At 37.0% G+C, this 27557-nt stretch overlaps 1 protein-coding gene across 3 annotated transcripts in view; it reads left to right on the top strand.

The window, feature by feature from the left end:
* VPS13C (vacuolar protein sorting 13 homolog C) overlaps positions 1–27557 on the top strand; it is a 75888-nt gene that overhangs the window by 18235 nt on the left and 30096 nt on the right. For all 3 annotated transcript variants that reach the window (XR_010029593.1, XM_063169269.1, XM_063169268.1), the window contains 36 exons: positions 1140–1332; positions 1477–1591; positions 1949–2085; positions 2778–2904; positions 3500–3617; positions 3983–4112; positions 4403–4481; positions 5258–5397; positions 5949–6102; positions 6505–6581; positions 6758–6817; positions 8119–8275; positions 8427–8543; positions 9541–9644; positions 9937–10104; positions 10862–11166; positions 11415–11562; positions 12246–12354; positions 12797–12930; positions 13233–13389; positions 14055–14134; positions 14948–15007; positions 16074–16239; positions 17207–17323; positions 17868–17971; positions 18393–18560; positions 18987–19291; positions 19669–19813; positions 20941–21097; positions 21956–22086; positions 23062–23231; positions 23781–24019; positions 24236–24465; positions 25240–25332; positions 25833–26198; positions 27352–27441. Coding sequence is in view for 2 of the 3 variants with exons in the window: in XM_063169269.1 (XP_063025339.1) it covers positions 1140–1332; positions 1477–1591; positions 1949–2085; positions 2778–2904; positions 3500–3617; positions 3983–4112; positions 4403–4481; positions 5258–5397; positions 5949–6102; positions 6505–6581; positions 6758–6817; positions 8119–8275; positions 8427–8543; positions 9541–9644; positions 9937–10104; positions 10862–11166; positions 11415–11562; positions 12246–12354; positions 12797–12930; positions 13233–13389; positions 14055–14134; positions 14948–15007; positions 16074–16239; positions 17207–17323; positions 17868–17971; positions 18393–18560; positions 18987–19291; positions 19669–19813; positions 20941–21097; positions 21956–22086; positions 23062–23231; positions 23781–24019; positions 24236–24465; positions 25240–25332; positions 25833–26198; positions 27352–27441 (5350 nt within the window). In the remaining variant the exon portion in view is untranslated. The remainder of the gene's footprint in view (positions 1–1139; positions 1333–1476; positions 1592–1948; positions 2086–2777; positions 2905–3499; positions 3618–3982; positions 4113–4402; positions 4482–5257; positions 5398–5948; positions 6103–6504; positions 6582–6757; positions 6818–8118; positions 8276–8426; positions 8544–9540; positions 9645–9936; positions 10105–10861; positions 11167–11414; positions 11563–12245; positions 12355–12796; positions 12931–13232; positions 13390–14054; positions 14135–14947; positions 15008–16073; positions 16240–17206; positions 17324–17867; positions 17972–18392; positions 18561–18986; positions 19292–19668; positions 19814–20940; positions 21098–21955; positions 22087–23061; positions 23232–23780; positions 24020–24235; positions 24466–25239; positions 25333–25832; positions 26199–27351; positions 27442–27557) is intronic.

Genomic DNA, 27557 nt, shown 5'->3' with positions numbered 1-27557 from the left:
GGTATTTTCTTTTTGTAGAACCATCTCTGCCCCTCCTCACCCCACTCCCCAGCTTCTTAACTTTTCTTGGGTAGTACATTGCCTTGTAAATTTGTTGGCATTCTGTAATTGTACTCTGTTGTAAATAATATAATTTGGTGAATGATATGGAGTGGGAGGAAGAAGGGAATGCTGTCTGCTGGTTTTCATGAACAATGGCAACCTTGTTCCTGAATATAAGTGTTGAAGTGCTGAATATGACTTTTGGAAAGTGATAGCTAAGCCATGTGAAATGGTGTGGCCAACACACTCCAGCCAAGCTAGTGAATGTGTTACTCACTGCCTAAGAAATGACAAATTATGTGATGTAGGTGGAAAATCAGCCTGAGCATAAGATACTGAGACCTTCCCGTGTTTTAGGAGAGGGCACATCAGAAATATTGGATTATTGGATTGCACAGTCAGTGAATAAGATTCCCGTGTCTGGAAAATGAATCTGTGCACTTTTTGCTTTCATTTGCAGTTCCTTCAGTTCAGGCTTCATACATAAGATCACCAGCTCAGCCACTGACAATTGAAATATTTCTGCTGAAAACCATTCTGGGGAATTTTCAAGGTGCAGCTTGAATGCTGCACAGAAACTAAGAGCTTTGGCATTATTTTACATAAATACATAACATAAAATTTAGTTGTCAAGACTGAAGCAGTAGAACAGATAGCCTTATAAGTTTTATGTTTCTGAAAAAAATGGAGTTCAGTTATTTCAACAGAGCCAGGAATATTACACTGATTGTGGCCAAATATGTTGCCTTGCAAAGTCAGGGATTTTAATGGTGGAGATGCAGGACCTGAAAATCAGTTTCTTATGTAACAAGTACTTGTAAGGATGAGTGAAGTTGGTGTGGTTTGGTGGTGTTCAGTGGCTTTCTTCAAAGGTGTTTTCCTCCAGGCTCCACTTAATACTGCTGTCAGGGCAGTTCTCAGTACAGAATTCCCATTTGCACCAAAAGAGGTCTGTGACTGCTTTTTGCATCCATACACACTAGTAAACATTCCTACACTTTTAATTTATGTAACATAGATATTCTGCCTGTCTTTTCTCTTGCAACTGATTCTAACCCTTGCCCAATTAAATATTTTTAACTATTCATTTTCTTTAGGGTTGAAGCAAAGCTTGAAAACTGGTATGTGACAGGCCTGAGACAAGAAAACATTGTGCCATCTCTTGTGGCTTCCATAGGGGACAGCAAATCTTCTCTGCTTAAGATTGAGTTTGATATTAACCCAGAGGACAGCACAGCTGACCAGAGCCTTACTATTGAATCACAGCCTGTGGAAGTAAAATATGATGCAGTGAGTAGTAACCAAAACTCTCAGGTGTTCCTGGGTCATCTTTCTCTGCTCTTACTCTCTTTGCTTTGTCCAGATCTGATTTTGAGTTTTTGTTGTGTAATGCTATATAATGCTAATTCTTGTCCTTTTTTTTTTTTTTTTAAGAGAACAATAAATGCAATGGTAGAATTCTTTCAGACAAGTAAGGGAATGGATCTTGAAAGATTAACAACAGCCACGTTAATGAAACTGGAGGAAATCAAGGAGAGAACTGCTACAGGTAAGACAGTAACAAATCTCAGTGAAGGCAAACCCTTAAATTGTTTCCATGTGATTACCCAAACACTTGGCTTATGTTTTGATTTGTGAGCAAATAGTAGCATTGGGATTTTTCCTTGAGTTGCTGCCCACATTTCAGCTGGGATACAGTTAATTACTTCTCACTTCATTGCTTGGAGATTTAGGGAATGTTTTGTGGGAAGGAGCATTGAGTTTAGTAAGAATCAGTAGAATGCTATGAAAGTCTTGATTCAAGAGGCTTTATCTTTCAGATAACATCTTTTTATATGCTGACTGTCACAGTTGTTTCACTTGTGAATAGCATTGACATTTCCATGGCCTTTCCTTTTCCTTTAAGGATTAGCTCACATTATTGAAATGAGGAAAGTCCTTGACTTGAAGATTAATCTGAAACCTTCCTACCTGGTGGTTCCACGGACTGGTTTCTACCATGAAAATTCAGATTTGCTGATTCTGGACTTTGGTACATTTCAGGTATATAAATGATGTCTCTTATAACCTCAGGGGAAGCAAATATTCTCTTTTAACATAGCTGTCATCTGGAAGCATCTTCCTTTCGGAAGGCAGGGTGATCATCTGTGGCAACATATTTTTAACTTATATTTCTAACCAAACAGATTTGGGTCAGCAGTTTGATCAGAGTTGCTAGGGTATCTTTGATGTACTCGAACTAGTTAATCCTCCCCAGGAAACATGATCATGTTACAATCATAATTGTAATACCTTGTCATTTAGTATCATTCATTTCTTCAGCAGAATACCTGAACTTTTGTTTCCTTTTTTGTAAAATTATAGCCTTTTATTAATAAAAGAGAAGATAATTTTTCTCTTGAACTTTGAAAATTAATTGTTTATCTAAAATGGAAAGATTGCAGTCATTTAACTTGATTTAATGACTGATTAAATATTTATTCTAGTGATATTCCATAAGTAAAACTATAGATTAGTGAAAAAAGGTTTTTGAATAGCTTGAATTAAGTGGATTGATAGAAGTAACAACAAAAAAAATCTACTTAGCAAGAATAAGTGAAGTGATTTAATCTTTCTCTGTAAGAGTCCAAATGTCAATTATTAACCCCTATAAATCATCTTTTCATCTTCACTAGAATGAATAGCACATGTCTGTTTTAAAGACTTAACTTTTATTTTGTTTTTTATGTGTTTAGCTGAACAGCATAAATCAAGGCAGTAGTGAAGCTTCTAACTTTTCATCTTTAGAGGAGATTATGGACAAAGCTTATGACAAATTTGATGTGAAAATTAAAAATGTGCAACTTCTTTTTGGAAGAACAGGTAACAAAACCACATAGCTGCTGTTTATGCAAAACATTTTCAAAGGCTACATACCTGTAATAAAGAAATATGTTTTTTAAAGAAAAAAAGACAAACTAAAATCAGTAGTTAATGAAAAGATGCGTTATAAAATATGTAGGGTGTCAAACTTTGAAAAAATTTGTTAGTTTCTGCTCATTTTTTCTTTGAACCTGTGCATCACTACTGGTAGCAATGAATGTAAATAAAAAGAACTATTATATTTTCCATCATACACAGGAAGTCACAGCTAAAATTTGCCTTAGTTCTTCACTTAAGTTTATGTAACCAAAAGAATGCTAGGTTGCTCTTCTATCTTTTATCTGTCTGTCCATTTGTTTTTCTAGGGGTCAATGTAGATACATCTTTTAGTGTAGAATTGGGTTTAGTGCTGCTGAGGCAGTAGTGTTCACAAATGGGATTAAAAGCTCTTAAAATACTTCATCTAAGTTGTTTTACGTTTCTTAAGCTGGTTTTTTACCCTCCTAGTGATACCATTTGATTACTTTAATGATGCCTGAATTAAAGCAATTAGCAAGGGTTGTTTTTTTAATCTAAATTTACTGGACATTTTCAGGTGAAGACTGGAAGAAGGCTCGTTTTCAACACCCATCAACTTTGCATATTTTGCAGCCTATGGATATCCATGTACAGTTGGCAAAATCAATGGTGGAAAGAGATTCCAGGATGGCAAAGTAATGTATTAATGTTGAAAAGACTCATTTAGAATTACTTTGTACTTAGAGAAAAGAAAGCTGTGTTTTCCCTAAGGGTTCATTTGTAATTTGCACCATGTTCATTTGCACTCTGTAATTTGAAGATATTAACTAAGAAACTGAAATAAGTTACTACTGTTGGCAAAATCTTTTTTTTGGGTAGTGATTCTCTGAAGCTTTTGCTGGTTACTAACTACTGCTTAAGTCCATGCCCTGTTTTAATGCAGAATCCCTGGCTTCACTGTGATGTGATCTCTGTAGAGGAGTATCCATGTTGTTAAGATTTAAATGAAGAATTGGTACTTTTGTGTAGGAGTTTAATCAGTTGTTTTCATTTAAAAAAGGTTTAAAGTGTCAGGAGGACTTCCTTTGGTGCATGTCAGACTCTCTGACCAGAAAATCAAGGCAATCTCTGATCTAATTGATAGCATTCCACTGCCTCAGAAGTCATCTGTGTCAGTTCCAAGCACAAAGGTAAGCTGACTACAGCTAAAAAAACTTTAAAAAAAAAACCCAAAACAAGTAAAAAAACATCATTAGTGTCTTTTGATTTACCATCAGAACATTCTGGGCTTCCTCAAGCAATGGTGGAGCTTTGTCATTGTTCTGCTGGTTTCAATATAAGTATTGGCAGAACTGACCTTGCCAAAGAATGTGGGGAAAGCCCTGTGGAACATTCATCATCACTAGAAAATATGAACATATCAAGTTATATAAACTTTAAAATACTGTGTTGGTTATTTTGCTCTTTTCTTTCCCTCTAGGTACCAGCTATTCCCACAATTCCTGTTGTTGGCAAAGGGCTGCTTAGTACACCCCAGCTGTTAGCAGAAATGGTGTCAGGTAAGAATCCACAGATGGGTCTTTGTAAAGGTAGCAGCCATAATAGCTAAAATATCAGCTATCAGGGGATAGCTGATATTTTAGCTATTAATATAATACTAATAATAATATTATAGCTGTTATTATTATAGCTGTTATTGATGTTAAAGCATGTAAGGACAACAGAGATGAGTGGGCTGGGTCATATCTGCCCTCAAACACATAAGGAGATTTGATTAAGATGCTGGTGTTACCTCAGATGAATAAACTTGCTTTTTCTAAAAAGCAAACCCACTTTTAAAAAAAATCATTATACATAAGCAACCTCTTCAAATGAGTGTACTGTAAATACTGACTGCATTAGGTTGTCCTGACTGTTTTGTATTAGCAAAGCGCTCCTTTTTCTGAAAAGGCAGAACTGGAATAGCACATTACTGAGAAATTACTGTTTTGACTCTGGATTTGAGCATTTATTTTCATGGCTGTTCTAGAGAAAAATTTCCTATGGTGGAACCTGGACACTTATTTCCTGGAATTTCTCTTGTTATTACATTCTTATGTGTTCTTGAAAGTCTAAGGATGCCTTTAGACTCTAGTGCTGTCTTTAATAGGGTTTTAATTTTGTTTACTTCTCATTCAGTGGGTAAGAGAGCAGTATAGATCTAAAGTTTATTTTATCAAGTTAGATTTAAAGTGATCAAGCTGTCAAAAATGCAATTGGAATGGGAAAGAGAGAGTGGGATATTTAGTCCTGTTTCTGGAAAAGGTTTATTTACAAAGTAATTTTGCTTCTGTAGACTCTGAAGAAGAATATTTTGATTTTGAGGAAAGCTCTGAACCAACTGACAGTTCAGTAATTAAAGGAGAAGAAATAAGAAAAGAGGAGCCTGCTCAGGAGGAACTGACAGATCTTCACCTCAAGTTTGAAATTAAAGAAGTAAGTCTCTAATTCTGTTTTCCCCTGCCTAAAGAATACTTTAAAAAATTTCTCATATTCTTTTACCAGTATTCTCCAGATTAGTGGATGCAGAAACATAATCACCAAACAAAAATCTTTCATGTACACACATACGTATTTCTATGCATATGAGATATTTCTTGTCTGTATGGGATGCATATAAATAAAACATAAGGCATATGTACAGATGTATTAAAAAAAAAAGGAATAAATTCCTTATTGGAGTATTTTTACTAGAAAAAATTCATACCAACTCATAATTAAGGGGTCAGAAGTGGGAATTTTGCACTGGAGAAACAAACTCAGTCCCAGGCAGGTCTCTTGCAAAGAGAAAATCCCCAAATATTTTTTGTATTTATATCTTTCACCATCAATCACTTCTCCTTTCTATTATATACTCTAAATCTGTAATAAAAACAGTGCTTCTGACAAAGCAGAGAGGGCAGTAATCTTGCACTTTTATTGTTGGTTTAAATGGTGAGAATACTGCATGTGAGAATATGGCATAACTGTATTTCTTTTTCATCCAGGTTTTAGTAGAACTCACCAGACAAAAGACAATTGAGGAAACAGTGCTTGTATTTGATGTAATGCATCTTGGGACAGAAGCTACTGTCAAAACCTACAATTTAGCAGCTGTATCTTATTTGAAGAAGATAAGCTTGGATTACTATGGAACTGGAGGTAATAAGCAGGGGCAGAGAAATGGACTTGTGTGTGTGTAGCAATTAGCTGGAGCTCTCCTGTGCCTTGTGCTCTCTGAAATGCAAATGTTGTTCCAGTTTCCCAGCTCATGTGCTGCTGTCCATTGCAGTGCTTGTGCCACTGATAGAGTTGGTGAGCTCTGGAATCTCACCATAATGCTTATGGGATAAATAAATGGCTTAGAGCTCAGTCTTTGGGTGGAGAAGGGATTTGCCATTTTGGATTTAGCAAAGAGAAACCAGTGACTCATATTTGGTGGTGCAATGTGTTTTAGCAAATGGTACTGAAAGTTAATCCCTACCTTCAAGGCACAAATTTTTTGGTTCTCTGAAAGAACAGAAATGATTCTAATTCTTGTTTATCTCCTGTGGTGTTTTACAGGTAAAAAAGGACCCATTCATCTAATTAGTTCCTCAGACAAGCCTGGCTTAGACCTGCTGAAAGTGGAATATGTCAAGGTATACACAAAGCTTTTTAAAATTATTTTTAAAGCATTTCTACATATTCTTAATATATAGTCTATATATAGTCCTATAGCTACTATTCAGAGCTAGTTGGATTATTTTGTATCTTCTGAAGAGAGCAGTGACTGGTTGAAATGAATATTAAACATCATGCAAATCATTATTTTCAGGCTGACAGAAATGGGCCACAGTTTCAGACAATTTTTAACAACACTGAACAGATGATTCAAGTGAGTATTTACAGATTTTATTGCTTATTTTCTTTTGGTTTGCTTGCTCAGAATGGAGGAATTAATAAGACTTGTTTTGCTTTCCTGTTTTCCTGCCTTCCAGCAGGAGACTTCAGATGTTAAAATGTCCTTGAAAATTTTTATACCACCTTTAGAGCAGAATGTTTGTCTGTTGAACTGCTGAAAAAGTGTCTGTGTAGCTCATGTGGATGGAATTCAAACTACTGTAAAATAGCACCTTCTCATGCATCAGGGGTCATGACATTCAGGGGCCCAGTGTGGGAAGCTACAGTGGAGTCACAAAGTCTTTCACTTTCATGTCAAATAATCTGTGTTGTGAGTGCTATGTATTCAGCACTCTGCTGGCTGTCTTTTATAAGGAGTCTAAACCCATGTCTGACTGTGATTTTTTTATTTTACTGATGGTGTATTTCTGAGGCAGATTTTAGTCTAAAGAAAAGAATGACTGACATCTTGAAATAGATGATATTGAAAGGATGGTGTTTTTTGGACAGGTTATTTCTCCTCTTTATACCTCTATGTCATTATTTTACCTGCCTTATTTTAGTATGAAGACTGAAATATTTCACTTGTTATGTAATAGTTTTAGGTGTCTATAGATTTCATCTGAGATCTTTAATTATTGAAATCTTTTTGCCAAAAACCAGTTCCTGACGCTGCAGCAGGAGATGAGAGTTCTAATACTCCAGTGCTGCTGAGTTACCTGTCTTTATACTATGGGCTAGTGCTAATGTCAAGAGGACTGAATTTTCTGTATATCACCTGGAGTTGGAGCTCTTCAGGGGGACTTGTGTGCCTGGAAGAATTGCATTTGGGCTCTGTTTCCAGTTTCAAACCCGTTCAAGTGGACAACCTTTATTAAACTCCATAGCAGGCACTTACTTACCTTTTAGACTCCTTAGTGGATTTTTGTAAGGAATACCCATATTCTAAATATCTGCATATCAGCCACCTGCTGTAGTACTTTATTGTAGGAGCATTCAAGTCTAAGGCTGTGGTTGACAAAATTAATTTTGCATCACTTTTTTTGTACTGTGGAGGTTACAGGTTAGCAGTTTCAGCTGTAAGAGCTGGGTTGTTGATAGGTTCCCTTATTTTCTAAGCTTATCCCCATTCTGCTTTACAGAAAGCTTTTTCCTTTGTGATCTGTTGCTGGCCACACGTGCAGCTTTTCTGTTTCTAAAGGATGGTTCTGTTACACTGGGTACTTTTGCACCTCAGTCTGATTCTGACACCTTTAAATAACTCTTTGGTCCTATGGACTCTCATGTTTTCAACAGGTGACTTTTTCATCACTGAACCTCCTGTTGCACACAGAGGCCCTTATGTCTGCTGTCAGCTTTCTAACAGCTGTTAGTCCATCCGGCAGTGAAAGAAGTGGAGAGACACCATCCAAAGAAGAAAAAAAGCAAGAAGATGAGTCTAGATTGAAGAAAGGTACAGTTGTGATTATCCAAATGATGGTTCTAGAAGGATGTGTTGCATACAAGTAAATCCAGTGAAACACAATGAGCTTTGTAGAAGTAAAGATGAAAGTGAAAAAAAGACTTATAGGTATCTTGAAAATCCCACCTTCTCTTATTTCTAGTGTCTAAACCTTCCAAGGATAAGGATGTGTTTGACTTCAAGATTTTTGCCAAGCTGGATGCCTTCTGTTTAAATATTTGTGATGAAAAAAAGAACATTGCAGAGATCAAGATACAAGGTATTAAATTCTTTATTAGAAATAACTGCTCTGGTAATTTAGTTTCAAAGCAATTGCTAATCATTGGACTAAAAAATAAGGTGTAAACAGGCAGCATCTGTTTTGATTTATTTGTTTATTTATTGTTATCTGTGCAAGAATGGCTTGTTGTCTTGTTTTCAAAGTCAGCCTTCAAGTCTGTCGTAATGTTTTGGCCTCCAGCCAGAAAGATGTGTTATGTTATTACTCAAATTATTAGGATAATTCTTTGAAGGAGTTTGATTATGGATGGCTTTTCATGTTGCACTAAGTGTTTTTCATGTTGTACTAATATATTTTGTGGTATACCTTAAAGTTATTTAGGATAAATAATTAGGTAGGATAAGAAAACCCCTTCAAAATGTTTTCTTTAGTTTTTAACCCAAAGGGGTTTGTTTGGGTTCCTTGTTTTGGTTTTGTTTCCTTGATTGGTTTTACCCCTTGAAAGGGCTATCAATAATTCTTTGGGGGAGTTTCACTTCTGTCTGACTTCACCTGCCATCCTCATAGTTGCTAACACTCTCACGAATATTTAAGAATGTGTGATATGCAAGATTAGTACTACAGTTAATAAAGTCTTTGCTTGTGCCCATCTCTAAATCATATAATGTATTCACACAAGATTATATATGCAAAATATTGGGTTCAAATAGTTCAGTTTAGTAACATTTTTCCTGATAGAAAATCTCAGTGCACTCACTCAATAACTTGAAATGCACTCACTCAATAGCTTGCTTATTAAGAAGTGGAGGATTGATTATTTTTCTATGAATTGTAGCTCAGTTATTTCCAGAGATGATTGATATTGAGGCAGTATTGTATTACAAGTATTTCTATTTTGTTTTGGCTGAAGCTGTAGTGCAGTCATTCTTAAAGTAACTTAGTAACTTTCCCTCACTTCCTCTGCTGGTGTCCCCACCCTGAAAATAACTGTTACTTCTGCTGTGCAAGCCTCTGTTTCTATTTTTGTACTTTGCAGGTCTTGACTCATCTCTTTGCCTTCAGCCAAGCCAAACTGTATTCTTTGCCCGACTTAAGGACATAGTTGTCACAGATGTTGATTCAAGGACCCTTCATAAAAAAGTACTCAACTACAAGATTTTAACTTTTACTTGATTCTTGGTTAGTTTGATGTGTATAAAAGTGAAATGTAATACACATTCCACTCTTCTAAAAGTATTTGATTTGTCATGAATAAGTTTTTTCAAGTAAGATACATCATAAAAAATTCATATTACAAGAATAGATTTCTAAAAGGATTAGAAAAACTAGAAATCTAACTTGTAATCTGATAGGCTGATGGTATCTTTAGTTCTTTGTGTCATTACCTCTGTAGAAGCTGCTGATGGCTGGTGGGTGCTGTTTCTCTTTCTAGGCTGTGTCTATAGTGGGAGATGAAGTTTTCAGTTTCAATCTGACATTAAATCCTCATGCTACTGAGGGAGAAGCCTACACTGACATGTCAAAAGTGGATGGTTCTGTATGTTTGAAAGTGGGCTGCATCCAGCTGGTGTACCTTCACAAATTTCTCATGTCTCTCCTGGTAAGTCTTATTTCCCTTTCTGTGTTTCTGCAGCATTCTCAGATTAGTCTTCTGGGCTGTGCTCTCAGTACAAGTGTTAGGTTTCATTTCCTGAGAGACAAGGGATGGGTTTAATTTTTCCTGTGTGCTATTAAAAACTTTGGTTAGTAACTAATTTAAATTTCAATTGGGTCACTTCCCACGCTCAGTTTTGGAAATAGAGAAAATCTTGGTGCTATTGAGGTAGCTTGGGGGTTTTATGTTTGCTGCCCTTTCCACCCCTAGCAAAATTCTGAGTTCATTGCAGACATGTCAGAGCTAACACTAGAGGAAAATCTTCCTGCAGGGTGGGTGTCATGATGCCTGCAAATTAACCAGTGTAAATATCAGTGTGTCTGAGTACCCTAATGATAGCTTTTTCAACCAAGTAACAATGGGCTTTCTCTCATTCAATAGGTTCTTAAATAGGAATTCAATACTATTCAGGGAGGGCAAGAGGAGCTTTCAAAATTGTGTCCCTAAAAGCTAATGAGCTAAGGAAAGAAGGAAAAACAGAGATGAATTTAGAATAAGTGGATTGTATGGGTTAGTACTTCTTTGGCCCTCCATTAGAGGTCATGCAGAAGGTACTCAGTTGTCTTTTCTGTGGAAAATTCAGCTCCCATTGATGCAGGCAGCATAACTGGCAGCAATAATTAGTGAATGATGGTGGAAAATGAAAAAGTAACCTAGAATAAAAACTATTTACAGACATTATTCTCTTCAACTGCTTTTCTAGACCTTCTTGAACAACTTCCAGACAGCCAAGGAGACCCTGAGTGCTGCCACAGTCCAGGCTGCAGAGAAGGCTGCTACCAGTGTGAAGGACCTGGCCCAGAGGAGTTTCCGCCTTGCCATGGACATTCACTTGAAAGCACCAGTCATAGTTATCCCCCAGTCCTCCATTTCCCCCAATGCCATAGTAATAGATCTGGGCTTGATTAAGGTTCAGAACCAGTTTGTCTTGGTGTCCTCAGAGGGCAGTTCACTCCCTCCAGTCATTGACAAAATGGATGTGCAGCTGACAAAGCTGAAACTGTCAAGGTAGGGTGAGTAATACTCTGCAGAACGTGAATGTTCATGCCTAGAAACCATGATTGGTGCTAGTGTCAAGTATTTGGTATTAAAATACCTTTTATCTTAGAGCAGTTAGATCAGTAACAAAATCAGAAACTGGTTCTGCTTAGGAAAGTGTTTGGTGCTGCATTTGAGATTGTAAGATTTTCAAAAAATCTTAAGTTGTGCCTTCCATCTTTCCAACTGTTTTCTTTTTTTCCTTTCTGTGTTTCAAGGATCACTTTGGAGACAGATTTGACACATCCAGATATTCAGATACTTCACCCTATTAATTTAAGCCTGTCTGTGAAACGAAATCTCTCTGCAGCTTGGTTTCACAAGTTGCCAGTGTTGGAGGTCACAGGGTATCTGGATACAATGAATGTAAGTCTTGTGAGAAGGTGGTGATAATACTGTGAGAGCAACCCTTAATGTTGTTTCTGGGCACAAATGGGCAACATGCTGCTAATTTTTAGTAGGTGTGGGGTGGATTTCAGCAAAGAAATAGGATTTATCCCCACCTAGGTGAATGCAGTGGTTTGAGAGGATCACATAAATGGTTTTGTGACCAGTTCTCTGAGCAAGAATTCTTTGAAGTGAAGCAAGAATTCTTTTCTTCTTTAGAAAAAGAATCTTCTTGAGAGGAGTTTAAATTAATGCAAACATTTGCTTTAGTAACTCCACCTTCCTACCTTCCCATCACCCTTGAGTTTGTTGTGGCATTTTATGTACTGTGAAAGAAAGTACCAGGGACATCTTGGCTGAAACTGAAATGAAAATATCAAGGAGGGGCATGTCATTGACAAGAATGTATTAAAAGGATAGGTACATTAAATACTGCAATGTATATTGATACAGCACTGGAGGTCAAAACCTTTAATCTCCTCAGACTTTTACAATAAGTGGTTGAAAGAATTTAATTTTCTTATTGAAGGGATGATTCTGCTGGCAAAATAGCTGTAAATAAGCATTCTTCTTGCCAGGAAGCATTGTTCTGCTTTGTTAGCAGGTGATAAGTTCAAGGAACAATGTGTTTTTCCTGACAATTGTCATCTGCAACTTTTTAGGTTGTATTAAGTCAAGAGGATTTGAATGTCTGTCTCAAAGTGTTGATGGAAAACCTGGGTGAAGCAGAAGAAACTCAAAAGGGTGCAAAATCAGTGCTGCAAAAGGAAGGTCAGAGATGGAATTTGTTGTGAATGCTAAGTGTGTTTGCTTTCAGGAGTAAGGAAAAGTATTTATTTTCTGGAAAGGAAGTTTAGATCTGAGAGTATGATAATAAGCTGAGTCTAATCGATAAACTCTTTAATTTTGCAAGGACAATGTTCATACTTTGATACTTAAAAATTGGAAACATTACAAGACAAAATTTGGTAATTTTATTAGCTGAGTTGTCAAGGAACTAGCAAGGTATTGAGATGTCAGTGTAATCTTATTGCCAGAACAGGTTTCTATTTCCCTTTCATGCTCTGAGTTTAAGGGCTCTGCTTGTGGAAATGTTATTAGCTTATCTTAGGTGAATGTAATCCATCCAAATGAATGAAAGAATTGGATGTGTTTCTTGAGCTAAACAAATGATGGCAGTTTCTAAAGTTAAGCAATATATTGAATGTTCCAGGTAAAATGAAAGAAGTGGAGAGATCAGTTTTGATACAGGATAAGAGTGTTTCAGAAGGATTGCTGGCTGAAAAGAGAAAAATAACATTAAATGAAGATGTAATCAATATGCTACTTAATTTTGAAATCAAAGAGGTATGTATCCATCTGTACAACTTACTCAGTCTGAGCTCATCTGTACTCATCTGTTTCTTAGAAGTAATGGGCTATAAAGTCCTTTTTAACAGTTTGACTTGGCAACTAAAAGAAAACTAACAAGAGGAAGAGAGCAGGGGGCCAGGGGAAATCTTTAGCAAATTGGTCTTATAGGGTCTATTTATAAAAATGCAAAATGTCTAGATTAATATTAAGTTTCACATTTAGCCTGTTTATAACTGCCTGCTGTGTCTGAACAGCTTCACTGAAATACTGAACTTACTTTCCTTTCTATATTCAAGGTTGTAATTACCTTGATGAAGCAGGTTCAGAAGGAGAGATATCCATTACATATTCTAACTGTGCTACAGCTTGGCACCAAAACCAAAATTAGAAATCATGAATTGGCTGCAGCAGCATATCTGAAGAAAATTACAATGAGATGCACTGAAATACATGGTAAGTCTTCTAGGGAACTGATACAATCAGTAGAGTGTGTGCAACTGGATTTACAGCCAGAGGATAACATATAGCAACCAATAATGAGGGGAGGGGAAAGGGTAATTTAGATAGAATTAATCTGTTTTACCTGATACCAAGTTTTACTGCTATTGCTGAGTTAATTTATTTGAGTGAGTTGAGTACTTTGAGCAGGAGTGTTCCTGAGAAGTGTTCCAACTGTTCAGTGGGTTTTGATGAGCTGCTGATTCTGTGCTTTATGACCAGTTCTGGTAGCACTGGAAATGCTTCTTTGGTTGGTCAGGTAACTATTCAAAGTGACAGTGAAGTGATAACTGAAATAGCCATTTATCCAAAATAGAAAAGTAAGGTTTTGATTATGAAAACATTAAGGTAGGAATGCAAAGAACTTTCAGTTTTAAGTCTTGCTTCAAGAGCAAGATAAATTAATTTTTACTAGTTTAATTTAAAATGAAGTGAATGCAGCATTTCACAAAATAATGCTTCATTTGTAGTTTCTCAGTGAAAGTAGCTGTTTACTTTCACTATTTCAGCAAGAATAGTATTTAGTTAGTATGTAATAGAGAATTAGCATGGAGTCATTGCATATAGGTGGAATAAAGCTTGAGTGGAAACACTTGACATTTTTATTTCTTTGTTTGCAGACTCAAAAGGAGATCCTCTTTGCATTCTTAATTCCTCGAGTGAGACAGATGAACATCTTTTGAAAATGGAATATATTAAGGTTTCAATACATTTTCAGTAAAATTACATGGGAAGGAAAGTAAGGCTTCCATACTGAGCCTGTAGATTTGTATCTAAAACCTACCCAGGCCTTCTCTCAAATACCTGTTTTTCAGTTTAACATTTAATTTAATTCTCCACTGCTTCCATATAGCTCTTGCTTCATAAGTCAGTGCTATTACTGAAATCACTGGCAAGACAAATATTTGTTTGTGTTCTGTGTGTACAGCACAAATGAGCACCTGTGTGAAACTTAACAGGTGTGATGGTCTTTGTGCAAGTGAAGAGTGACCCTACAGGTGATAAAACTGCATTTGGAGAGTGATATGTTGGTAGCTTAAAAAGCCTTTAAAAATTGCATGAACACTTGGGAATCTGATAGGTTGTAGAACCAGTGGGCTCCTCAGTACTCTTATCTGGACTGGCATCATTTACATAGGGAAAAGTAATTAATTTGTACTGGCAAAGGATTAAGCATAAATGGATCCAGTTTAAGTAGATTCTAGATGAGACAAAGTTTTGTAACTAGCCCGTTGAATTTTCATAAAATATGTGCTATGAAATGTCTGAGCAGAGCATTGTGAATAACCCATTCTGGTTATCTTGCTTGTGCATTATTTCAAGAACTTGTTTGTTCAGACTTCATCACTTTCCTTTGTTTTCTTTTCCAATTGGAATAATCCTAAATATTTTCCAATTGTTTGTGGCCTAAATGCAAATAATTCAGTTAATAAAATTATTCATAATTAATATTAAATTATTGGCTAATTCAATAGAGATTGACTATGTCCCTCTTCTGTTTTTTCCTCTTTAGGCTGATCCTGATGGACCAGACTTTGTTACTACTTACCAAAGCACTAAGCAAAACATCAATGTAAGTTTTGGATGTACTTAATTTGTTTTTTTAAGCTTTTTGAATCATAGCAACTGCATTAGTTACTCCCTTTTGTCTTATTGAAGAGGAAAAAAAAGGGAACAAAACCAACCCAAAACCAAAGCCCTGACTCTCATCATTAAAACCTACTGCTTTATATTTAACTACTTCAAAGACAAATCCAGGTAGAAAAAATGGATTTTTTTTTAACTGAAGTATTTATTGTAATAATTTATTTAAACTAAAAACTATGCATTTTCTGCTAGTTGGAAACACATCCTTATGAATTTTAACTGAGGCCTTTAGCATGTGCTTTGTTTCTGGAGTGATCCACTTGGCACAGGGATAAACCAGGGCCTTGTGTTTCTGAGCTTGTAACAGTAACAGTGAAATTGAGATGTGAGCTGGAATATCCAAGGAGCATTCTCAGGGGTCTTGAGTGCAATTAGTCCTTTTACTTCTCCTGAAAGCAGCTGCTCATGAGTAGTTTTTCAAGTGACTTCTGTAGTAAGCATGTCATTGTGCTTTTGAAATGTTTCCTTTAAAACAGTAGTGGTGGGTCAAGCAGCTTCTTGAGGGCCTTGTGTGGAATAAGTGACTGATGCTGGATTTCACTCAGCAGCACTGGCAGGAATAGTTGCTGCTCACATACTCCCTGCTCTGATTGCAAATTTTGGATCCTAGTGGGTTTTTTGTGGTTGTTGTACCAAATCTCCTAAAACATCTTCACACGTGGCTCTGAAGTTGTCAATCAAAGTGCTGAATGCAAAGCAATGAAAGGAAATGCAGCAGAACTCAAGAGAATGTCCTGAAAAGGCACAACCACATGAGGCCTCAGTTTTCAGATTGGCACAGTTCCTCTGTAGCTGCTGTAAGCTTCCCTTCCACAGTTCCCTCATCTGTTCTGGAGCTTGTGAGATTGAAGAGGATGGAGATAGAAGACTCAAATACTTGTGAAATTGAGCAAGAGGCTTTTTTCCTTGATTCTACGACAGCAACTCTGAGTTGTTAGGGTATAAACTGCTACTAAACCACAGTATGACTTTGTCTCCTTGCCTTCCTCCAGGTCATCTTTTCCTGTTTGGATATAGTGCTTCACACAGAGGCTTTGCTTTCCATCATGAGTTTCCTCACCTTCAGTGTTCCATCAAGCAGTCTTCCCAGTACTGAGAAATCATCAGAGCACAAGCCTCAAATGAAAGAACAGGAAAAAGGAAGCACTCTTAGACCAGGTAGTGTCATGTTACACAGGCTGTACTTGTGTTGTTTAACAGCATCTCACCTTCAGTTTCACAGGATATTATTTCCAGTGACAGCATTGCAGTCTATTTGGTGGAAAACAAAGCATGCACAACTGTAAATGGGGAGAAAATCTTATTAAAAAAAACCCCAGCAGACATTTTTCCTGTTGCTTAATTTTACAGATTCTCCTTACTCAATATAACTTTTCCCTGGGTGGTGGTCTGATTTTCATAATGAAAGTTGAATAAATGGTGTTGCAGTGTGCAGCCTTTCCAAAGGTTTAGTGTCACAGCAGTGGCTTTGCAATCTGAAGGCTCTAAAGAGTGCTTACATTGCTGAAAATAAAGACTGCTCTGGGGAAGCAAAGAGAAGTTCTGAACTGAAGGGGTGGTGTATTTATTTTAGGTATGGGTCTTTGTAACCTTAAAATAGGAAGAGTTTTTGCATGGAAGCTCCTGAATATTTTGTCAGGTCCTGTGTTGTTGATTCTTGTGCTTGTAGTTTTTGTGAAATTCAAGGTTTTCTAATCCAAAAACTATTGGGATTGAGTCCAGTGGCTGCTCCATTTTCTGATTGTGCAGTGTTGCTGCAGCTAATATCCCTAAATTGGCTTTGCTACTTGACACAGAGAGGGGCACTTCTCATGTGCTGAGACAGTGTTTCAAATAATGTGGTGTATACTGCACTCAGCAACTGATGCATGAAAACTAGATATTATTGAGTAGATAAGATACCTTGATGACATTGCTGATTGGTGACAATTTGTGTGCCTGAAGGAAACTCTTAATAAATGACTTTTTTCACATTTTGACTAAAGATTATCATATCTTTTATGGAATGACTGCAGGCTGCTTTTGAATAGTTCATATATTTACAGAACTACTAGTCTAATATTTGTTTAAACAGTGGGCTTGTAATATTTGAACTCCTTGTATGTCTCTTGTGTTTCCTGCCCAGTGTCTGGTGATGCAGCCTGTGATGATGTCTCTGAATTAAAGCTCACTGCAAAGCTGAATGCATTCAGTATTAGAGTGTGTGATCAGACCTGCACAATTGCAGACATTAGAGTACAAGGTAAGGTGGTTTTTATTTAAATACTAAATGAAACTGGCTGTAGCCAGAAATAGGCTGTTTCCCTCCCTTCACTTCTAAAAGGCCAGTGTCTGCATTGTGTTAGAGACACAATGCAGGTGTCTCTAACATTTGTTGAAATATATTTTGATTGCATGAAATGATCTGCAAGGAAAAAAATGTTTGATTCAGAAAACAAAGATGATTTCCAAGTGTAGTAAAATTAAAAAAAGTGAAGGCACTATGTTTTAGATAACACAGACTTCCATTTTTTAATAGCTAAATCCTAGATAGTGTTGGGGAATTGTACTCTACTCTTACAATCAGGTTATGTTGGCAACTTTGTCATGTGCAGTAAGGCCCTGACTTCTCTCTCAGGCTTAGCAATCATTGTTACATAGGAAAAGGCTGGATTTAAAGCTGTTATTATTCTTTATATTCAGTAGTAAATAATTCTGGGGGTTTGATTGTTTGTTTTTTAGCAGAAGTGTTTACTTAGAAATTTGTTGAACTGCGTTTATTTCCTTCCTTCTTTTGTTTCATTCAGGAATGGATGCATCTGTGGCTATGAAGCCTAAAGAGATTAAAGTGTTCTCCAGACTTAAGGACATTGTAATTACAAATGTTGATCCAAAAACAATCCATAAAAAGGTAATGTGTTAAGCAGATTGTAAACAACTGATGAGACCCAGTTTTTCAAGTGATTTAGTGTCAGCACTGTAGTTTAATTTGCTGTATAACAGAATGCAGTGTACAATGTAATACTAAGCAAAATGTATTGGTTAATTTTCTTCCCCTCAGAGAAGCAAAACATTCTTCCAATTAATGTTTAGTTCTTTTTAATTACATTTGCACTGGTATGTTTAATTCTGAGGAGCAGGGGTTAAATATAAAATGGGCTATGGATAAGCAAGTGAGAAGAGGCATGTACTATAAAATAGGGAATTCTGTTTTCTTTTGTGCCTACCATATGTCCAAGTACTGCTTCTGAGTTGCTGTGGATCTTTCTGAGGAAATATTTTTTGTTTCAGAAATACCTGGTAGTATTAACTGTGTGAACTTAATCTTCTAGGCTGTCTCCATAATGGGAGATGAAGTGTTTAGATTTCACATGTCACTTTATCCAGATGCCACTGCAGGGGAGGCCTATGCTGATATGTCAAGAGTGGATGGTAAAATGTCTCTGAAAGTGGGCTGCATCCAGATAATTTACCTGCATAAGTTCTTCATGTCTCTCTTGGTAAGACATTAGTTTAAGTTCTTTTATTGACATTAAAAGTCCTTTTTAATGAGATAAAATGCAATCAGCTCATTTTGCCCTGTACCTGGTGGTGAGCTGATGTGCAAGCACATAGAAGTATTTTGCTTTAGAGTTACCATTTAAGTTGCACTGCTTTACAGAAGATTGCCAAGGAGAATGGTGACAGAAGTAATGAATGGAGCTGATAGCTTTCATAGTATCTTAAAAATTACACAGTTAAATTATGTTTAAGCTTATTCATGATTTTAACATTTTTCTCTTTTGAAACAAGTGTGGTTGAATTAGCAATTTCACATTTAAACCAGAGGTGTAAATTTTTTTAAATTTACATTTTACCTGGACGTTGCCTTTGAGAAGCTTACTTGTTTTCATGGAACTTTTACTTTTTTTCCTACCTGCGAATAGAACTTCCTGAACAATTTCCAAGCAGCACAAGAAGCCCTGACTGCAGTCACTGCACAGGCAGCAGAAATGGCTGCTTCCAGCATGAAGGACTTTGCTAAAAAGAGCTTCCGCCTCCTGATGGATATCAACTTGAAAGCTCCAGTCATAGTTGTCCCTGAATCTTCAGCTTCATCTAATGCTTTGGTAGCTGATCTTGGCTTAATCAGAGTTCAGAATGAATTCAAGCTGGTGTCCTCAGATGAATCTCCTCTTCCTCCAGTCATTGACAACATGGATGTGCAGCTGACTCACCTGAAATTATCGAGGTAAATATGGAGCTGTTTCCTGAGTTGAAGTGTCTTTGTAAAGGAAAAGTGTCCATGTTCTGTATGCAGCATTCTTCTCTTATTTGAACGTGGAGGCAATGAGAACATGCTAAAACTAAGCAAAAAACCATGCCAAGCTAAGTTTAGGAGTGCTTTTAGAGAGAGTCACAGGTCAACAATCTCTAAACCTCCTTGGAAAGAAAGCAATGATAGCACGGTAACTTGAGTTCATCTGGAATGCATACAAGGGTGTAAGTGCCTATGTGCTTATTCTTGAATTAATTATGCCTGTAATTTTGCTAGATTAATGTGATATTATTTTGCCTTCTGCAATCAGTCAACATTTTCCCTCTGTTGCTTCCATTGTCTTTTTTTAGGTGCATTATATCCACAGATTCACAACCAGATTCTGAAATCCTGCGTCCTGTGAGTTTGACTTTACTGGTCCAGAGAAACTTAGCAGCAGCATGGTATCATAAATGCCCAACAATTGGCATCAAGGGAGACCTAAAACCAATGCAGGTAATAAATATCATGAGTAATTATATCAAAAGTTACGCAGATTCTCAGAATAGTCCTCAGTCTAGTTAAGGATCTTTTAAACTCATTTCAGTTAGTGTCCTTTACAGTTTGTTGAAAGACTTCCAGCTGGATCATCCAGTTTATAGATTTCTTAGAGTTTTGATACTGTATAATGAATAGTTTTGGTGTAGCTGCATGCAAGTGGAATAAAATGTGATTTTCTTTTTCTGGAGGTCTATTGGAGCTATCCATGGACTCAACAGGCAGTAAAATCTTTGAGGTTATTTGTTGAGTTGCCATTTAAAAACAAAACTTGACAATTCAAATTGTTTAATCTGTAGCATTCAGGTTATTTGAATGCTTAATAGATGTATTAGGAATGAAAAGGTTATCTCTAATACACAGCAATTAAAATTATCTTTGCAGAGGGAGGGCTCTATTTTTCTTTTCCTGCATTAACGATGTGGATTGTAATGGGTAAAACCAAACTGGGGCACTTTTTCCTTGTTCCTAAGCCCTTTTACTTGTTCATTTCTGTATCTGTGCTGTGGCCAAATGTCACACTGGTGAAGCACAGAGAAATAAGAAATTTAAAGGAGTAGCAGCAAAATGAATCAAATGTAGGAAAAATATTCTTACACTGTGTGCTATGGGCTAAGTGACTGCATCTTGTCACTCAGCACTGCTTGCTTTTCTGTGATTCTGTAATGTTATGACTGGATACTTATTCATTAAATCTTTGGAGGCTTACTGAATGGCAATTGCTTTAGTGTGTACAATGCAAATCTTGGCTTTAATATTTTCTGGTCATGTTTTTGGGTTACTGAATTGTTGAGAAGTGCTTATGTTTCTCAGTTACCCATATTTTTAATAGGCAAAGATCCTTTACAAATCTAGAAAGTATTTATCGTGTGGACTGTTATTTCTTCTTGTAACTCCTGTTTATAACAAGTAAAAAATGATACAGGAGAAATGGGCAGATAATTTTGGTTATTTTGGACAGGATAATTGTGATTGTCCCATTTGTTTCTGCTGGAAGCAGCCCATGGTTTCTCCTCAATGTTTGCATACTGTGTTAGAAGAAATGTTGTCACCAAAACTGAACTTGTGGCTTTATCACTTTACAGATTGCACTCAGTGAAGGTGATCTAACTGTTATCATGAAAATTTTACTTGAAAACCTTGGAGGGGCTTCTTCCCAGCCACATACTGTGCAAGAGAATATTGAGGATATGCAGATAGCTAAAAAAGGGAAAGCTCCACATGAATCTGGTGGCACTGAGGGTATGTTCAGTTCAAAGGCTGAATATGTGTAGGCAGAGGGCTGTTTGCAGATTCAAATATCATATTTTTCTGAAGCATTACAAATTGTTTTAACTGTTACAAATATATTGTAGACATGAAAAGTTATAAGTAAGAACGTATGCACTTCCATGGAGTGTGAGCTCCTGATGGTCAGAAGTTTTTGTGGTGTGTTTTTTGTGATTCATTTCTCATATGATGGTGTTGTTCAGTTTATATCAATCACTCTTCTGTCTGCATGTGGTTAAAAAAGAAAAAAGCCAAATCATCTACCCCAGAATGTTAATGCACAATTATAAAAATTGAGGAAGATATTAGTATTCAAATTGCTCATTAGTGAGTCAGTGTAAACAATGCATGTCTCTGGATGAAATATTGTTAACACTTTGCCACATCTATTTCTTCCCCAAACTTAACATTTTCACTGTCAAAAAATTGCTCTTTAGCCAATAGTTGAATGGCTCTGCTGTGAATAGGAGCTGGAAGGAAGGGTACTGCAGACTCCTTGAGCAGACTTGGTACTTTATATTGTTCTTCAATAAAGTGAACAAAGAACTTCAGTAAACTTATGACAGCTTCTTTTAAGGTTCTCATCCACTCTGTGCTAGATAATTTTATTTTGCATTGGGTAGAACAAAATTAAAAATGTGAATTGAGTAGTTTTCTGAATTTAGAGCTTTCCCTCTTTTTGTGATTTTCTGATCTTAATTTAGAAACCCCCAAACACCAAACTAATCAACAACAGCAACAAAAAAATAAAGCAGCCAACAACAAAAAACCCCAAAACCAGCAAGCCCAGTGTTCAGAAGAAATGTAAAAATGTTTTCTTTTCACTGACAGGTACCCTTGTTGATTCTGGACAAAAATGTGATTCTGCAGTTCAGTCTTCTGTGGAGTGCTCTACATTGCTTAAATTTGACTTCAATTTTGAGTCCCTTTCTGTAACTCTCTACAACAGTGACACAACTCAGGTTTGTGACAAAGCTTTTACCACACAGGTGGGGTTGGCAGCCAGGGCTTCTCACATGGACAGAACTCAGGTCAGAAAAATGAAGTTATATCAGCTGCAATGGCTTTGTAATGCTTTCCTAATGGAGCCTTGAGCTTTCCTGGGCAGGCAGTGTCCTTAAGAGGAAGAAGGTGTGTGCATTTCTGAAAGTCACACTAAAAATAGTTCTAAACCACCAAAACCACCCAGCATTTGATTTGGCCATTCAAACTTTGGTTCCAGTTAGCCAAAATAAAAATGAATATTTGAAAATTAGGAATTGTTAGTTCAGGCAGTGCTAGTTCTATGCATGCTGCCTCTAGAGGTAGTAAGCAGATCCAAGCTGTATATTGCCCATAATTTCCTCTTGCATATCCCTGGGTATGAGCAATCATGGGCATCCTCTCTCTGCTGAAAACAGAAGAGAAAGATGTGAAATGTTGTCTTGTTTTTATGACTTAATCAAGTCTGCTTTGTGTAGATGTGAAGATGCTTGCTTTATGCATCTTTGTGTATAGTGAATGTTTTTTGTGTATAATTTTAAAGATGTTCTTGTGCAGTGAGCCTCACAGGGAAGGACACTGTAGTGGGATGTTATTTTAATTTCACTGCCATGTAATTCCCACTTGTTGCTGAGGTGCTCTTGTAGATGAGTTAGAGTGATGAGAGTGGAGAGATCCTTTGGGAAGGGATCTAGAGTTGAAATAGGTTATCCTTCAGTGAAGCATTCTGAGCAACTGCTGCCAGTGTGGTGCAGAAACAACTTCACTGCAGCCCAGCAGGATTTTGGTTTTCTCAGTGAATTTCTTGAACTCATTTGTATGAGTGGAGGACTGATGACAGCAACAGGCAAGTCAGATCCCTCAGTTCATGGATGATGATGCACATGGCTAGCAGCAAGGCAAATGTGTCACAGCTTTGTTCAGGGTCCCCAGCCCTGCACTCTGTCCTTGTGCAGGAGTCTCTGCTCTCGGTGCACAGTGACAAGCTGCGCCTCGGGGAGCTCCGGCTGCACCTCATGGCATCCGCAGGGGAGATGTTCTCAGATGGCTCCATGGACATCACTGTCAAACTCAAGGCATGCACCTTGGATGATCTCAGAGAAGGAATTCAGAATGTCACTGCAAGGTGGGTTTGAATGCATCAGAAATGACACTACTCCAGCTTACGAGGAAGGCTTTTTCCTTGTTCTGTACTTTGCTTCCCATGGGATTGATAAAACTCAGTAGTGCTGTCAGCTGTGGCCTGTAATACTGTGTGCTTAAGCAATGAACAATTCTAATAATGTTCAAGAAGTTTCTACTCTTTTATGTTGATTTCTCAAGTTATCTAAAACAAAAAGACATCTTGGAGGCTGGCATATTGCAGTAAACTGTAGAACAGCTGAATAGAGGACACCCAGCCTCATCTAGAGAGTTGTGTGCCCTGAAACTTCAGTGTGATTGTCATGTGCTGCATGCATACTTTCAAAACTGTAGCAACTAGTTGTAAATGAAATTACTCTTCTGCTGGAAAAGCCTCTACCCTTTTATTTCTAGAAGAAACACTGCTTGTGTATATAGTAATTCTTCTTTATAAAGGGCATGGGGAGAAAAAATGGCAGTACTTCTGCATCTTTATTTTCCTAGATCTAGTGTTATGATGTTTGAGATGTTTCTTACTGAACTTGTTTTCCAGAATGATAGACAAGAAAGATGACACAAACGACACTTCTATGATTGATATAAGATACAAGCAGGATAAAAATGGAACTGAAGTTGTTGCTGTCCTCGACAAGCTGTACATATGTGCTAGTATGGAATTTTTGTTGGCAGTAGCACATTTTTTCATTAAGTCAATGCCAGTATCTTCAGCTGAAGGATCTGCACAATTCCAATTAAAGCAAGTTGCTGCTGGGAAATCCAAGGCAGATACAGGTCTGTAAAACCAGTTTCCACACACCTCCATTTCCCTCCTTTGCAGATTTCATTCTGAAAATTATTCATTCAAAAGTTTTCAAGATGCTGTCTTGGTATCAGACTTAAGAAATTAGTTTATTCTTCCATAATATGTAGACTGGCCACTGACAGAGTAGATGGCTTTCCTCTTTCTGGTTTTTATATTCAAGGTGTTTTTTTACCTTGTTTTCACAGAGATATCTGTACGGCCAAACATGACAGTAAAAGCTGTGATTCTGGATCCAGAAATTGTATTTGTTGCTAATTTGACCAGTGCTGATGCCCCTGCCTTAAAAGTTTCCTTCCAATGTGACTTTTCTCTGACATCAGACAAGCTTGCACAAAGGATGACTGCTCAAGTGATGGCCTTCAAAGTGTTGGCCTGTGCTTTTCTCAAGGAAAAACAAGGCAAGAATGTTACTACGGTAAGGAAACCAGTGTTTCATGGTGAAAAAAAACAATTAGAAGGGGTGGCAGGCATCTCCCTTAGCTGGCATATCTATAGCACTCAAAACTCAGTTTTCATATCACTGATTATTCAGGAGAGAGGAGGGACCTGTGCCATTTAAAGGTGAATCCTTATCAGTAGGTGCAGGACTTGAGCACTTAGAGCTCTGTCTGAAACCTGTGCTGTGCATTTGTAAATGACATTAAAAGTTTCTTAGTGAAGAAACTGTATGAGGGGTTTAGAAGCCCAAGGCCTTTTGCAGTGTTTTTCAGTGCCTGTTGGTTTCCTTGGTGCAGTAGAGCCCTGAGCAGCATTTTGTCTGGAACCTGGTGGGCACATTCCTGCCAAGGGACCCTCAAAGGTGGCCTATGTGCTTCATTTCACATGTGCTTATCTTCCCTTAAACATTTAAGTTTTTTAAGGATTCAGATTGTTTTTTAAATTATTTTTTCACTGTGTGTGGGGCTTTTGTTTTGTCTGCTTTTTAAGCATTATGTCAGAAGCTTTTATTTCACTGGCTTTTAATCTTCCAGTACAAAGTGGTGCTTGTGCAAATTGGGATGTGGGGTTGTTGCACTATATGGATTGTTTTTGCTCTGAGACATGTTGTTGCTTCATGGGATCAGTGCCCCTTTGGCCTATGGAGTGAAAAAAATGCAAGACCTTATGAAAAGGTTAGATTTAAGGAAATGAAATTGTTTTAATAATGAATAATAATGAAATTGTTAATAATGAAGTTGTTTTCACTCAGGTGTTACGGCCATGTTTTTTGGTCATGGAAAATATGGTGCACACTTCAGGGTTACACACTGTGGCAGTAACAATGGAGGAACTAACTATTAAGGTAAGATTATTAAAATTATCTTTGGAAGAACAGGTACATTTCTCAAACTGTAGCTTTGTTGTTGTGTAGGGTTTAAAAAATTGTTTTAAAATTATTATTATTATTATTATTTTATTTTGTTTGCATATTGTTATTTACATTTTTTATTTCCCCATGAGTCTAATGCCAGAAATATGCATTTTAAAACTGCTCTGTGTTGGAAGAACTCATTGTGTGTTTGTCATTTTGACAGTCCCTTGACTAGAAAGGAATAAGTTAAATACTTCAGATTCTAGGATTCCTCCTACCACTTCCCTCCAAAGTTACAAAATAACTCTTCCCCCTGCTGCTGCCACCACTATTTTTGGGATATTTTACTGGAAAGGAAAACAGGAGGAGGTCCATGAATAGATTCTTTTCTTTGGAAATTAAGTTGCATCCCTGAAAAGTCTTTTCATGTTTGCTATTTCTATTTATCATAGATTTTGTATTTTAATTGAAGACTTTTTTCTTTTTTCGAGATATCACCAATAATTTTGAATACTGTTGTGACCATTATGGCTGCCCTAAAACCCAAAACAACAGAGGAGGATTCTAGAGGAGCAGCAGAAGTTTCTGAGAACTTGTGGCAAGTGAAGCCTGTGGATGAGTGCAATGCTTGGTTCCTTGGTGTTGACATAGCCACAGAAGCAACAGAAACTTTTAGGGACCATGAACAAATTCTGAAGCAAGAGAAATTTGATATTGTAGTGAAATCAGTTCAGATGACCTTGGAATGTGGCCTGGGCCATCGAACTGTCCCTTTATTGTTAGTGGAATCTACATTTTCAGGTGTCCTTAAAAACTGGTCCTCACTGATGGAGGTCACTGCTGATATGTCACTGGAGGTATGTGGGGTCAGACTCTTAGTTTAAAACACTTCTGCACAGTGCCTGAGTTCAAGTAACTTTTTGATATACATTATATGTGCTGAATTAATGATAGCTTTAAATTGAAATGCTCTCAGGATTTCTTTAGTCAGGCAAGTGAGCATAATGTGCTTTGTACAGAAAGTTGGATGTCCAGGAAGTTGGATTTTAAAGGCAGTTGTAATGTGAAATAATCTAGTCCTCTGTTTTTGTATTATTTTTGCATATTGAAGTTCTGCTGTGTGAACAATGAGCTTGGCTTACTTGAATAGTCACATTTAACTCTTCTTGCCCCCCCATTTTGTTTGTTTCTCCAGCATTATGTTTATTGGTAAGGTAGAAGTTACACTCCTTTTGCAAAATGAGATTCCCTTCTGAGATGGTAAAAGCCTCTTATGGAGACAGCATGTTAGAATTTCATACAGCCAGATGTGCAGCTGCTTTATGCAATGCATTTACTACCCCTTGTCATTTTACCAAATTACCTCATTTTTCATTCTGTTCTTGGATATCCAAGTAGCTTTCTTCCATTGCCCTGTGTGCAAATCCTGGTGGAGTTTGGATGCTTGATTGTGTACCCCTGGGGGAGGTCACTGTGCTTTCAGGAGGGACAAGCAGAATAGCTGAAAGGGAGCATCCACAGCTCCTGAGTCCACAGCTTCCATTCAGATCTGCAGTGATGGAGGCAAATTTAAAGCTTGGTGTTGGCTATGAGTTAGAGGAGTCATTCAGTGGACCACATTCAGATTATAGTTGGCTCAAACTAGTTGTTATTTCATAGTACTAAAAACTACTTGTGGCAGTGAAGTTCCTGGTCTCAAAGTATTTCTCTCAAACCATGTGGGGGCAGATAAGAGACTTGATTATGTTAATTGAAAGTGTTAAAAAGATATGGCATTACCAGGATGCTTGGTTGCTCTCAAAGCAAGCCAGAAAATGAACTCTTGAAAAAGGTGTAATTTGTGAAAAATATATGATTTATTACACTTCTGTGTATTGGTTTTTAAAACCATTAAAAGTTAATAGTTGACCTCCAAAACATGAAATTAAGATTTGTTGTTTTCTTATTAATGTTTTTCATAATAATTGCTTTATATTTAGATACCTTATTTAATTTTGTATATTTCTTTAGGTTCATTATTACAATGAAACCTATGCAGTGTGGGAGCCCCTTATTGAACGAGTTGAAGGAGGAAGGAAGCAATGGAATTTAAAGCTGGAGGTATGTAAAGATACTTGACATTATGTGCAATGGTTTGTACAGGCAGCTATTTTTAAATTTCTTTGAAGTTTTATGGGACATTGACCTTTTGAATGCTGTTGCTTGAAGGAGCTATG

Source organism: Melospiza melodia, chromosome 15, assembly GCF_035770615.1.
Source record: "Melospiza melodia melodia isolate bMelMel2 chromosome 15, bMelMel2.pri, whole genome shotgun sequence".
In the NCBI taxonomy this organism is placed as follows: Eukaryota; Metazoa; Chordata; class Aves; order Passeriformes; family Passerellidae; genus Melospiza; species Melospiza melodia.
This window is presented reverse-complemented; position numbering and strand designations above follow the sequence as displayed.